We start from the raw sequence: 15,635 nt of genomic DNA, 5'->3' as shown, positions 1-15,635 counted from the left end.
ACTAACAACATCGACGATTGTATGGAATGTGTGTGTGTGTAACCACTAGCAAAATCGACGATTGTATGGAATGTGTGTGTTTGTGTTTAACCACTAGAAACATGGACGATTGCATGAAATGTGTGTCTATGTAACCACTAGCAAAATGGACGATTGAATGGAATGTGTTTGTATGTAACTACTAGCAACATTGACGACTGAAAGGAATGTGTGTGTAAATAACCACTAGCAACATCGACGATTGTATGGAATGTGTGTGTATGTAACCACTAGCAACATCGAAGATTGTATGGAATGTGTGAGTATGTAACCACTAGCAACATTGACGATTGAATGGAATGTGTGTGTATATAACCACTAGCAACATCGACGATTGAATGGAATGTGTGTGTGAATAACCACTAGGAACATCGACGATTGTATGGAATGTGTGTGTATGTAACCACTAGCAACATCGACGATTGTATGGAATGTGTGTGTATGTAACCACTAGCAACATCGACGATTGTATGGAATGTGTGTGTATGTAACCACTAGCAACATCGACGATTGTATGGAATGTGTGTGTTTGTGTTTAACCACTAGCAACATCGAAGATTGTATGGAATGTGTGTGTATATAACCACTAGCAACATGGACGATTGTATGGAATGTGTGTGTGTGTAACCACTAACAACATCGACGATTGTATGAAATGTGTGTGTGTGTAACCACTAGCAAAATCGACGATTGTATGGAATGTGTGTGTGTGTAACCACTAGCAACATGGACCATTGTATGGAATATGTGTGAATGTAACCATTAGCAACATGGACGATTGTATGGAATGTGTGTGTTTGTGTTGAACCACTTGCAACATCGCCGACTGTATGGAATGTGTGTGTATGTAACCACTAGCAACATGGACGATAGTATGGAATGTGTGTGAATGTAACCACTTGCAACATGGACGATTATATGGAATGTGAGTGAATGTAACCACTAGCAACATGGATGATTGTATGGAATGTGTGTGTTTGTGTTGAACCACTAGCAACATGGACGATTTTATGAAATGTGTGTGTATGTAAGCACTAGCAACATGGACGACTGTAAGGAATGTGTGTGTGTGTGTTCAACCACTTGCAACATCGCCGACTGTATGGAATGTGTGTGTATGTAACCACTAGCAACATGGACGATTGTATGGAATGTGTGTGTATGTAACCACTAGCAACATCGACGATTGTATGGAATGTGTGTGTATGTAACCACTAGCAACATCGACGATTGTATGGAATGTGTGTGTATGTAACCACTAGCAACATCGACGATTGTATGGAATGTGTGTGTTTGTGTTTAACCGCTAGCAACATCGAAGATTGTATGGAATGTGTGTGTATATAACCACTAGCAACATGGACGATTGTATGGAATGTGTGTGTGTGTAACCACTAACAACATCGACGATTGTATGAAATGTGTGTGTGTGTAACCACTAGCAAAATCGACGATTGTATGGAATGTGTGTGTTTGTGTTTAACCACTAGAAACATGGACGATTGCATGAAATGTGTGTCTATGTAACCACTAGCAAAATGGAAGATTGTATGGAATGTGTGTGTATGTAACAACTAGCAACATGGACGATTGTATGGAATTTGTGTGTATGTAACCACTAGCAACATGGACGACTGTAAGGAATGTGTGTGTGTGTGAGTGTTTAACCACTTGCAACATCGCCGACTGTGTGTGTGTGTGTAACCACTAGCAACATCGAAGATTGTATGGAATGTGTGTGTATGTAACCACTAGCAACATCGACGATTGAATGGAATGTGTGTGTATATAACCGCTAGGGACATCGACGATTGTATGAAATGTGTGTCTATGTAACCACTAGCAAAATGGAAGATTGTATGGAATGTGTGTGTATGTAACAACTAGCAACATGGACGATTGTATGGAATTTGTGTGTATGTAACCACTAGCAACATGGACGACTGTAAGGAATGTGTGTGTGTGTGAGTGTTTAACCACTTGCAACATCGCCGACTGTGTGTGTGTGTGTAACCAGTAGCAACATCGAAGATTGTATGGAATGTGTGTGTATGTAACCACTAGCAACATGGACGATTGAATGGAATGTGTGTGTATGTAACCACTAGAAAAATCGACGATTGTATGGAATGTGTGTGTATGCAACAACTAGCAACATGGACGATTGTATTGAATGTGTGTGTATGTAACCACTAGCAACATGGACGACTGTAAGGAATGTGTGTGTGTGTGTTTAACCACTTGCAACATCGCCGACTGTATGGAATGTGTGTGTATGTAACCACTAGACAAATCGACGATTGTATGGAATGTGTGTGTATGCAACAACTAGCAACATGGATGATTGTATGGAATGTGTGTGAATGTAACCACTAGCAACATGGACCATTGTATGGAATATGTGTGAATGTAACCATTAGCAACATGGACGATTGTATGGAATGTGTGTGTTTGTGTTGAACCACTTGCAACATCGCCGACTGTATGGAATGTGTGTGTATGTAACCACTAGCAACATGGACGATAGTATGGAATGTGTGTGAATGTAACCACTTGCAACATGGACGATTATATGGAATGTGAGTGAATGTAACCACTAGCAACATGGATGATTGTATGGAATGTGTGTGTTTGTGTTGAACCACTAGCAACATGGACGATTTTATGAAATGTGTGTGTATGTAAGCACTAGCAACATGGACGACTGTAAGGAATGTGTGTGTGTGTGTTCAACCACTTGCAACATCGCCGACTGTATGGAATGTGTGTGTATGTAACCACTAGCAACATGGACGATTGTATGGAATGTGTGTGTATGTAACCACTAGCAACATGGACGATTGTATGGAATGTGTGTGTATGTAACCACTAGCAACATCGACGATTGTATGGAATGTGTGTGTTTGTGTTTAACCACTACCAACATCGAAGATTGTATGGAATGTGTGTGTATATAACCACTAGCAACATGGACGATTGTATGGAATGTGTGTGTGTGTAACCACTAACAACATCGACGATTGTATGAAATGTGTGTGTGTGTAACCACTAGCAAAATCGACGATTGTATGGAATGTGTGTTTTTGTGTTTAACCACTAGAAACATGGACGATTGCATGAAATGTGTGTCTATGTAACCACTAGCAAAATTGAAGATTGTATGGAATGTGTGTGTATGTAACAACTAGCAACATGGACGATTGTATGGAATTTGTGTGTATGTAACCACTAGCAACATGGACGACTGTAAGGAATGTGTGTGTGTGTGAGTGTTTAACCACTTGCAACATCGCCGACTGTGTGTGTGTGTGTAACCACTAGCAACATCGAAGATTGTATGGAATGTGTGTGTATGTAACCACTAGCAACATGGACGATTGAATGGAATGTGTGTGTATATAACCGCTAGGGACATCGACGATTGTATGGAATGTGTGTGTATGTAACCGCTAGCAACATCGAAGATTGTATGGAATGTGTGTGTATGGAAGCACTAGAAAAATCGACGATTGTATGGAATGTGTGAGTATGTAACCACTAGAAAAATCGACGATTGTATGGAATGTGTGTGTATGCAACAACTAGCAACATGGACGATTGTATTGAATGTGTGTGTATGTAACCACTAGCAACATGGACGACTGTAAGGAATGTGTGTGTGTGTGTTTAACCACTTGCAACATCGCCGACTGTATGGAATGTGTGTGTATGTAACCACTAGAAAAATCGACGATTGTATGGAATGTGTGTGTATGCAACAACTAGCAACATGGATGATTGTATGGAATGTGTGTGAATGTAACCACTAGCAACATGGACCATTGTATGGAATATGTGTGAATGTAACCATTAGCAACATGGACGATTGTATGGAATGTGTGTGTTTGTGTTGAACCACTTGCAACATCGCCGACTGTATGGAATGTGTGTGTATGTAACCACTAGCAACATGGACGATAGTATGGAATGTGTGTGAATGTAACCACTTGCAACATGGACGATTATATGGAATGTGAGTGAATGTAACCACTAGCAACATGGATGATTGTATGGAATGTGTGTGTTTGTGTTGAACCACTAGCAACATGGACGATTTTATGAAATGTGTGTGTATGAAAGCACTAGCAACATGGACGACTGTAAGGAATGTGTGTGTGTGTGTTCAACCACTTGCAACATCGCCGACTGTATGGAATGTGTGTGTATGTAACCACTAGCAACATGGACGATTGTATGGAATGTGTGTGTATGTTACCACTAGCAACATCGACGATTGTATGGAATGTGTGTGTATGTAACAACTAGCAACATGGACGATTATATGGAATGTTTGTGTATGTAACCACTAGCAACATCGAAGATTGTATGGAATGTGTGTGTATGTAACCACTAGCAACATAGACGATTGTATGGAATGTGTGTGTATGTAACCACTAGCAACATGGACGACTGTTTCGAATTTGTCTGTATTTAACTACTAGCAACATCGACGATTGAATGGAATGTTTGTGCATATAACCACTAGCAACATCGACGATTGTATGGAATGTGTGTGTATTTAACTACTAGCAACATCGACGATTGAATGGAATGTGTGTGTATATAACCACTAGCAACATCGACAATTGTATGGAATGTGTGTGTATGTAACCACTAGCAACATCGACGATTGTATGGATTGTGTGTGTATATAACCACTAGCAACATCGACTGTATGGAATGTGTGTGTATGTAACCACCAGCAACATCGAAGATTGAATGGAATGTGTGTGTATGTAACCACTAACAACATCGACGATTGTATGGAATGTGTGGGTATGTAACCACTAGCAACATCGACGATTGTATGGAATGTGTGTGTATATAACCACTAGCAACATCGAAGATTGTATGGAATGTGTGTGTATATAACCACTAGCAACATCGACGATTGTATGGAATGTGTGTGTATATAACCGCTAGTAACATCGACGATTGTATGGAATGTGTGTGTATGTAACCACTAGCAACATCGACGATTGTATGAATCGTGTGTGTATGTAACCACTAGCAACATGGACGATTGTATGGAATGTGTGTGTATGTAACCACTAGCAACATCGACGATTGTATGGAATGTGTGTGTATGTAACCACTAGGAACATCGACGATTGTATGGATCGTGTGTGTATGTAACCACTAGCAACATCGACGATTGTATGGAATGTGTGTGTATGTAACCACTAGCAACATCGACGATTGTATGGAATGTGTGTGTGTGACCACTAGCAAAATCGACGATTGTATGCAATGTGTGTGTTTGTGTTTAACCACTAGCAACATCGAAGATTGTATGGAATGTGTGTGTATGTAACAACTAGCAAGATCGAAGATTGTATGGAATTTGTGTGTATGTGACCACTAGCAACATCGACGATTGTATGGTATGTGTTTGTATGTAACAATTAGCAACATCGACGATTGTATGGAATGTGTGTGTATGTAACCACTAGCAACATCGACGATTGTATGGAATGTGTGGGTATGTAACCACTTGCAACATGGACGATTGTATGCTCTGCATGTGTGAGTAACCACCAGCAACATGGATTGTATGGGATGCATTTTTGAGTATCCATCTGCAACATCGATGATTGTATGCGAAGAATGATGCATTTGTGAGTAATCACCTGAAATATCGATGACTGTATTGATTGTGTGTATGTAACCACCTGCAACATCGATGATTGCACGTGATGCATTTGTGAGTAATCACCTGGAACTTAGACGATTGTATGTGATTTATTTGTGAGTAATCACCTTGAACATCGACGATTGTATGTGATTTATTTGTGAGTAATCACCTGGAACATCGACGATTGTATGTGATTTTTTTGTGAGTAATCACCTGGAACATCGACGATTGTATGTGATTTATTTGTGAGTAACCACCTGCAACATCGAGGATTGTATTCAATTCATTTGAGGGTATCCATCTACAAGATCAATGATTATATGCGAAACATTTTTGAGAAATTGCAACAACATCAACAATTGTATGCAATGCATTTGTGAGTAGTCACCTGCAATATCTATGACTGTATTGATTGTGTGTGTTTGTAACCACCAGCAACAACGATGATTGTACGCGATACATTTGTGAGTATCACCAGCAAATATCGACGATTGAATACGATGCATTTGTGAGTAAGCACCTGCAATATCGATGACTGTATTCACTGTGTGTGTATGTGATCACCTACAACATCGATGATTGTATCCGATGCATTTGTGAGTAACCACAAGGAACATCGATGAGTGGATGCGATGCATTTGTGAGTAACCAGTAGCAACGTCGATTATTGTATTAAATGTTTAATTGTGTAACCACCTGCAACATCGACGATCGTATGCAATGCATTATTGAGCAACCACCTGAAACATCGACAGTTGTATGCAATGCATTTATGAGTAGCCACCTGCAATATCGACGATTGAATGCAATGCATTTGTGAGTAACCACCTGCAATATCGACGATTGAATGCAATGCATTTGTGAGTAACCACCTGCAATATCGACGATTGAATACAATGCATTTGTGAGTTATCACCTGGAACATAGACGATTGCATGCGATGCATTTGTGAGTAACCACCTGCTACATCGATGATTGTATGGAATGGTAAATGGTGTAACCACCTGTAACATCGACGACTGTACATTACGCATACAACTGGCGGAAAATGTCGTGAGGGTGTCGAATAACTGGCCAAGGAAAAACTTGCTGCAGTTGGTGCAAGAGGATCAACACTGGCGGCTACATTTACGGTGATTGTTGAGGCTGGACTATCTCACAGCAGAGATCTAGATCTAGATCTACCAGACAGCGTTGTGTCGGACAATGTGGAAAATGTGACCAACTCCGTGCCTTCTGTCACTGTAAGTGTTACAAATCTACAACGTGGACTAGCACAGTTAAAAAACACACAGTGTCAGCTGATCACGCGGCTGTGGGATTACCAAATCAACACAGCCATGAAGCGCCTTCTGATTCTCTGCCACACATTCACTCTGTCGCTCCAGCTCTTAAGATGAAGATAAAAAACGGCAAGTATTGCAACCTTGCTTTGCTATTATTACGCAACCAAGACACCTTAGGCGCAAGAATGACCGAATATGATGACAATGTCTACCAATTGGAAGAGGATGTTAGGTTAAATCGTGCACTGGCCCTTGCCAAATTCACCCAGGCCTTTGGCATATGTAAGAACATTTACAGTGACACAAATGATGCAAAACATAAACAGTTGGACGAATATAAACTGATCTGTCAGCCCCACATGACACAGGCGATACGACACAGGTATCAACGATCTCATTAATAAGGAATCTGCTTCACTTTCCCACTTGACCATAGACAATGCTATTGCAGTTATTAAACAATTGGGGCATGGTGCACAGATGTGTAAAGTGTACATTACTGCCGCATTTAAACAGATTCCGCTGCACCCCAAGTACTTTCCTTTCTTTGGTCTCCGATGCAATGCTAGCGACTACTTCTATTCTAGATTGGCTTTCGGATGCAGATCAAGTCCAAAGATATTCGATACCCTGTCATAAGCCGTGTGCTGGATGTTGCAATACAACTATGGCGTGGAAAATATTCTGCATCTGTTAGATGACTTCCTGACTATTGATCCTCCTGTTGTGAAGCTGGTAGAACTGTGGAAGCAATCCTAACCTTGTGACAACATAGCTACTGTGTGTATTATCAAAAAGGGTAGATCAAAATGTATGAACATCATGGCTCTAATGCTGACCCTCACATGGCAAGCAGCTACAATCAACTTTATCGTGTGAGCCGAACATGTTCCAGGTGTGCAAAATAACATTGCAGATGCACTTTCCCATGTTAAAGTTCAGGTTGTTTACCCACTGGGTGCTAGCAGTGCCCTGCCACCAGTTAATGAAGCTTACCTTCAGTACCCCATTGCTCATTGCCACGACGTCCTCAAACTCACACATGACACTGTTAAAACATATCTGGCAGGTATCCGATTCACATATCTGCAAGCCGGTATCAGGACAGTGTTTGATTGACTCCATATATTGAACTCATATTTGGATCATAATTTTAAGTTAAAATGAATAAGATGGTGGAACATGTACTGAAGATCAAGTTAATGGTTCTGCATACCATGCAATGTGTAGTGATAGTATACCAAGTTAAGGGTTTTGGGAAGATATAGTTTATAGTTTTTATGAATAGTTATTCATTGAAAACTTTGATATGACCGACAAAACTGGTTGGTTGCTATCAGGTGTTACTACTTACACACAACCTGAAGAGAGGATGGTCCCACCACATACACAGGCCCATTCAGTGCTGAAACAATCAGAATATATAACTGTCCTACACACAATCTGTAGAGAGGATGATCCCACCAAATACACAGGCCCATTCAGTGCTGAAACAATCAGAATATATTACTGCCTACACACAACCTGAAGAAAGGATGGTCCCACCACATACACAGGCCCATTCAGTGCTGAAACAACCAGAATATATTACTGACCTACACACAACCTGTAGAGAGGATGGTCCCACCACATACACAGGCCCATTCAGTGCTGAAACAACCAGAATATATTACTGACCTACACACAACCTGTAGAGAGGATGGTCCCACCACATACACAGGCCCGTTCAGTGCTGAAACAACCAGAATATATTACTGACCTACACACAACCTGTAGAGAGGATGGTCCCACCACATACACAGGCCCGTTCAGTGCTGAAACAATGAGAATATATTACTGCCTACACACAACCTGAAGAGAGGATGGTCCCACCACATACACAGGCCCATTCAGTGCTGAAACAACCAGAATATATTACTGATCTACACACAACCTGTAGAGAGGATGACTCTACCACATACACAGGCCCATTCAGAGCTGAAACAATCAGAATATATTACTGGCCTACACATAGCCTGTCGAGGGGATGGTTCCGCTGAACACTTAGTCTCATTTAGAACTGACACAAACAGAATACATAACATTGTACAACTTGACATGGCTGATTCTATATTGTGTAATGATATCATTAATATTTTGTAGAATTACCTCATTCGGAATATTCTATAGTAATGCGTTACCACTTGTTATACCAAGGTTGTTGTCTCCCACAACTGGTTTTATAGCGAAATCTACCACAGAGATCTCAATTACCTCATGCAGCACATGCGTAGCCACCTCAGCTGCCATGTGACACCCTTCACTCTTGTCTCTGTCTCAAAGTGGTAACGTTTTACTATAGAATATTCCGAATAGGAAAATTCCACAAATTACAATAAGTAATACGTTACCACTTATTATACCAAGGCTGATTATCACAGTAGGCGGTGGGGAGCACCTACAACCCGAACCTGACTGCTCGTGTTCCTTCCGACCAGCGGATGTAAAAACAAGGCGGAAGCACTCAATGCGCATGCTCCTAGCTTGGCGTTACCCTGTAGGAATACCAAAGCACTGTCAAGCGCATACCGTAAGGCTCAATCGTCATTGCCAAACGATTGGTGACTCCAAACGGCCCCACTGGATAGGTTTTTCATCGCCGCAGCGGATGAGAACACAGTTTCCGTGTGAGCTAAATCTAAGATCAGGTTAAACAGTCGGAAAGAGGGAAATTAATTTCATTCGGACCGTATATCCCACAGCAAGCCTACTTCAAGTATGCATTAGGCGCGTGACCTAATTCCAGTATTTGTAAGCATGCATTACAAGGTTGGAATACACGACAGACATAAAATACATAATTGTCAAAATACAAATAAGGACAAAACACACTAAAAGCCGCCCTCACCTGTGGTGTGAGTGCGCTGGTTTGCGGGACCCTCACTCCTGTACTCACGGCAGTGGGAACATTGGAGTCGACCCAGATTGACCACAGTGCAAGGTCTGACGCCTGAGGAGTTCGGAATTGCGCTGGGCACACCCCTTATATTGGAGTGTAGGGCAAATGTTGCCGCTAGCGTCCTTATCTTGTGCGGCTTTGACCCTGCAACCGGTATCCCCCGAGACCGGTACGCCAGATTGATGACAGAACGAAGCCATAACGCAATCGAGTTGCGAGTTATGTCAGCAGTCCGATTAGGGTTACACGATATGAACAGACGCTCACACCCTTGTCTGCGTTCATTTGAAGCCTTAAGATAATACTTAAGGGCCCTAACCGGACACAGTGATATGTCCTCAGTATCAGCAGGATGCAAGATTTCCTTGAGTGATCTTACAGGGAATTTTCTCTCCGTTTGGCCAAGTTTTTTATTCTTAGCAACGAAGCCCATGAGCAGGCCCAGGCGGACCGCTCCTTCATCGCCCCATTCGAATCGTACTTTAGTGACATCGAGTGCATGAATCTCAGACACTCGTGCCGCCGTGGCAAAGGAGAGGAGAAATGCTGTTTTCCAAGTCGCATGCCAAAACGAAGCACTACTCAAGGATTCATACGGAGCTTCCATAAGTTATTCCAACACTAAGGAAAGATCCCAGGCCGTAGCCCGAAGACGGCCTTTCTTAAGATCTTGCTGTTTGAAACTCTTGATAAAACCCCGAATCACCGGCTCTTTTGAGAGACTGGTACCCATAGCAACGTCCCGTACCGTAGCAACAGAAGAGACATAGTTGGCAATGGAACCCCCGGAGAGTTTCCGGGTCTCTCATAAATGAGACATGAAACGATCAACGTCCTGCACAGATACCTTATCTGGCGAATGAATGTGATGTTTGCAACACCACTTCGTGAAAATAGCCCAGCATGCATTATACACCTTTTGGGTAGAATCACAATGCATACTAATGTATGCCAGAGAAGACTGACGAGAAAAACCTTTACTCCTCAGTCGCTCGGCGACAACATCCACGCGTGCAGATTGAACTGCCCTGCGTTAGGATGAAGTTGACGGGTGTGAGGGTGGATCAGAAGATCCGGTCTCACAGGCAGTGGAATTGGCGACTGCCTGACCTGGGCCAGCAAGTCGGGGTACCACGATCTGTTCGGCCATATAGGCGCGATCAGCAACATTCGACAGCGAACTCCTCGGAGCCGGCTTAGAATGAGTGGTATTAACGCCGTCTTGGGTAAGCATAAGCTTCCATACCCTTCCTGTCTAACGCGAGAGCATCGTGATCGATGGCCCTCAGGTCCGGGACTGGTGATACAAACAACGGGAGTTGATTGTTGTACCTGGTTGCGAACAGGTCGACCATCGGACGACCCAGACGTTCGCACAGACACTGAAACACTACTGGATTGAGCATCCATTTCGTGGGGCTCGGATCCCGAGGCCTCCACAGCGCGTCTGCCAGTACGTTCCGCACACCGGGAATGTGACTCCTGATAAGACGTTGCAAGGGACCGTCCACCACTCCAGATGCGGTCGGAGCCGATCTGGGAGGGCAACGGATGCACTGTTCTCCTCCTGTGCTAACAACTGGATTAGAAACCGTTGCAGCGGGCGGAGTTGGAGACGACCCTGTTTGGTGCAGTCCTGGGCTGACACAAGTAGCCCTAACAGCTGTTCCCAAAAGTGAACTGTCTGTTGCACCGCTAAGACTTTGTCAATCATCACCTGAATCTTGTGCCACTGGTCTGGGGGGACAAAGAGGCGATGGGTCACCGTGTCGAAACCTACCTCCAATGAACTTCAAGTTCTGTGAGGGGGTTAACTCGCTCTTGTGGAGATTGACAATCCACCCCAATTGCTCCAAGAGCCGAAGGGCGAAATCGAGTTGACAAGACAGCACGTCCGTCATCCGATTCGCCACTTGCGAGTCGTCCAGGTATGCAAAGTACCTGACACCCCTCCTGTGGAGGAACCCCACTATGGGGGTGGTTAACCGGGTGAACAGCCAGGGAGCGGACGATAGGCCGAATGGGAGTGCTACCCACTTGTAATGCCTGCCTTGAAAGACAAACCTGAGATACTTGTGATGGTCTGGATGGATCGGTCAACATTCTGAACTTGGGCGGGTTGTGCATGTAAAACTCGTTGAATGACTTCAGATTGTGAATCATTCTGAGTTCGGCACTGTCCTTCTTAGGAACGAGAAATATCCTGGAGTAAAACCCCGGTGTTATTTCTGGTAGGGCTAACTCCCGTACCGCCCTCTTCTCCACCAGCCTGCCGATGGCATCGGCCAGGATGGGAAGATCGGTTTCCGAATAGAAACCTTCCAACAACGGGGCAACGGTGAGTGGCGGATCCGCTTTGAGATCTAGACGATAGCCGTACCGGATTGTGTTGACCACCCACGGGTCGTCGAACACTTGTTCCCTATTCTCCCAGTAAGTCTGGAGTCTGGCTCCCACCGGGAAAGGAGAGGGGGGCCTGACAGGCTGCGGCAGGCGCAACTGTCCAGGGCTGAGTGACTCGGGTTCGCCTACGGGCCAAGTGAAGTTGGCGCTGTCGGCATACGAACCCCTCCAGTGAAAGTCACCTGGAGGAGCCCTTGCCGTCCCTAGACAGCTTGTGGACTTCCCCAGTTCCCCTTCTTCCCGCAAAAGGGCGGCTGATTGCCCTTACCGGAGCCCTCAGAGCGGGGCTTCTTCCTGGAAGAAGGACCCGACCCCTAGACCGGTGGACCCCGCGGCCACTGAAGAATCGGGGGACGGAACAGCCAGCGGCCTATCCTGAGATAAGGCCGCCAGCTTGGAGTCCACAAGTTGAGAAAGTAATGCTGTGACAGAATCCCCGGACAGCCCAAGGGCCGCCAAGGGATCGCCTGCAGCCGTGGAGGTGGTACCCGCAAGGGGACCCCGACCGGACGAGCCGGCCACCACAGGGGTGGAAACAGAATGCAGTACAGACTGTAGCGCTCAACGCCTCAGGCCCCAGACCCTCGCACAGGGCGCACCGGGTGTCCCCGCAAGGAACCCTGAACCGCGGGCAACGATCATGGGGATCCCGAGAAGAGAGGAATTAGAGGGGGTAGAGGGGGTTGAGGATGGCGACATGTCCATGTCCGACATTGTCCGACATTGTTACTATGAACAAAGAGTAAAACATGGTTACAACACACGCACCACAAATATTCACAAACGAACATTTTCACAAGAAAATAAACGAGCATTGCGAATATAGAACATACACATATAGCATATAGAGAAATAAGTGATGTAAACCCCCAAGACATACTATAACAGGGCAACGTAAGACGCAACATGCATAGGAGACACCCCGCAAGTATATAGAAAAAAGGGAGGAAAAATGTTCCTTTTGGCGGGTTCCAAGCGTATTCACAGCAAACGCCCACAAAAAAGCACAGTTTATATGAGTCAATAAACAGTAATAAATACACCGAAAGGTTGGAAAAACAGGAACGCTTCAGAGCAGTCACTATACGTCTTGCTGGAGCAAGCGAAGAGACAAGAGTGAAGGGTGTCACATGGCAACTGAGGTGGCTACGCACGTGCTGCATAAGGTAATTGAGATCTCTATAGTAGATTTCGCTTTAAGAGCAGTTGTGGGAGACAACAGCCTTGGTATAACAAGTGGTAACGTATTACTTAATGTAATTAATAAATTAAGACAGTATATTAACAGACGAATCGTTACAGATTCAATATCCACGCAATGAGGTCAACACGCATTAGCAGTAGCTGACATTCACAAACATTGTAAACAAGGAGGACTCACCTTGTAAAGAGGCGAGGTGGTCTTCATCATCGACAATCATCTGAACAGGGAAAGTAGAAGAGTTGAGTTTAGTGTCTTATGTACAAGGATACACACAAATAATATCATTGTATAATGTATCTGTGCAACGTGGTCTCACATAATGGAGTGTAACAGGACAGGCTTTGGGCACTTTAAGACACCATGACTTTGCGTTGTGTTTCTTTTATTCAGAAGATATTAATGCCGAAAATACTAAAATAAAGTGTCTATGGTCCCTCTGTCTGTCCTTTACAACCTCAGTTCGTTGGATGTAGGGAGGTGATTCACAACAAAATATAATCAAGTTTCAACAGTTTATTACAGAAAAATAAACAAAACGAAAAAAAACCAACTGTATCAAAATATAAATACGAACTCAACAACAATTACAAATCAATCAATCAATCAATCAATCCTAATCAAAAATCCTACTTATACCCTCAAAATAAAACTCAAAAGCAGCCTAAAGCAAACCCCTCACTAACCCACTTTAATCCCTACAACATCCTTAACACAGTCTATGAAAACAAACCACCCGTTCAAACCTCCAAACACAATTGGTCTATGTAGCTACATCACATAGCTGACAATATTTCCTGATTTAATCCACCCGTCCAACCCAGCTTTCTAACAATTTACCCAGTAATTCTAAAGTTGCCAAAGAATTTAGATCTTTATTGCCTAAAATCACTAGGGATTGTGGAAATGTTCGACCTCCGAACACGATCGGTCAATGTAGCTACATCACATAGCTGACATTATTTCCTGCTTAAATCCACCCATCCAACCAAGCTTTCTAACAATTTACCCAATAATTCTAAAGTTGCCACAGAATTTAGATCTTTATTGCCTAAAATCACTAGGGATTGGGGAATTGTTCGTCCTCCGAACACGGTAATTTGGTGTGGTCTCCCTCACCTGTAATGATCTTCCCGATCATGCAAGACAATGAGAGCATTCGCGCCTATCTCTTATATACTCGCAAGGACACGTAACCTCTGGGTCAACACGTCTAAACGGTGCAGCCACTGGCTAATCCAGTCTGTCACCAACCAATCGGAGCGCTCTTACCATACGACCCACGACTGTAAACACTAAATCGGCATGCAGCCGACAAACGCACGTGCCCGCACGTGGGGCAAGATCTGAAACGTGCTGTCCCAAGCGAACTACATATCGGTAAGGAGCTATTAACCACGTAAATGCTACCATCTATCCTACATAATCTGAGGAAATTTCAATATTTCTACATTCCTCCCCCCTAAGAACAAAGTAACTCTTACTTTGTCTAAACTTTCCGATCATTAAAACAAATATTCCAAAATATTCCCCTTTTTAATAGGTTGACTGACTAACTGAATAAACAAAATCATTTGTGTAATTACAACAAATTAATGAATAGAAATCAAAACACTGAGGGTTTACTCAGAATCGGCATCAATGAACAAATATTTCAAGTCGCTGAGGTCTTGTTCCTCCCGACTGCACCGTCGGGAAGGCCACCGGCATCTTTCTTCTTCAGCTTGAAGCCGCTCCTCTTCATGGATCTGGGTGTCGTGTCTAGGGGGCCTAGGGGGCAAAACATCCTCAGGGTCCCTATATTCCTGGTTTGGCCTCTCCTCGGAGGTGATGCTGGCCACCGGCCGATGTATCTTTACATGGGCCTTGGCATGAGTTCTCTTTTTGTACAGTTTCCCACATTGATCGCACCGGGATAAAGTTACATATTTATTATGGAAACGGGCCCAGTGGTCCAGTAAGCGGCCAAAGCAGGGATAGTGTGCGTTGTCACATCCCGTGACAGGGCACTTCATCCCCCCTTTTTCCCAGTCCTGCCTCAACGTCTTTAGTTCGAATTCCCTTCTCTCCATCGCATCTACTTCTATTTCTATC

At 43.7% G+C, this 15,635-nt stretch overlaps 1 protein-coding gene across 4 annotated transcripts in view; it reads right to left on the bottom strand.

Annotated features, from left to right (window-relative positions):
* LOC124113164 overlaps window positions 1-15,635 on the bottom strand; it is a 145,552-nt gene that overhangs the window by 26,776 nt on the left and 103,141 nt on the right. For all 4 annotated transcript variants that reach the window (XM_048390513.1, XM_048390514.1, XM_048390512.1 and 1 more), the window contains 2 exons: window positions 13,722-13,761; window positions 8,844-8,894 (listed from right to left, as the gene is read on the bottom strand). In XM_048390513.1, coding sequence (XP_048246470.1) covers window positions 8,844-8,894; window positions 13,722-13,761 — 91 coding nt within the window. The remainder of the gene's footprint in view (window positions 1-8,843; window positions 8,895-13,721; window positions 13,762-15,635) is intronic.

Source organism: Haliotis rufescens, unplaced genomic scaffold, assembly GCF_023055435.1.
Source record: "Haliotis rufescens isolate VD_foot unplaced genomic scaffold, xgHalRufe1.0.p SCAF_9, whole genome shotgun sequence".
NCBI lineage: Eukaryota > Metazoa > Mollusca > Gastropoda > Lepetellida > Haliotidae > Haliotis > Haliotis rufescens.
This window is presented reverse-complemented; position numbering and strand designations above follow the sequence as displayed.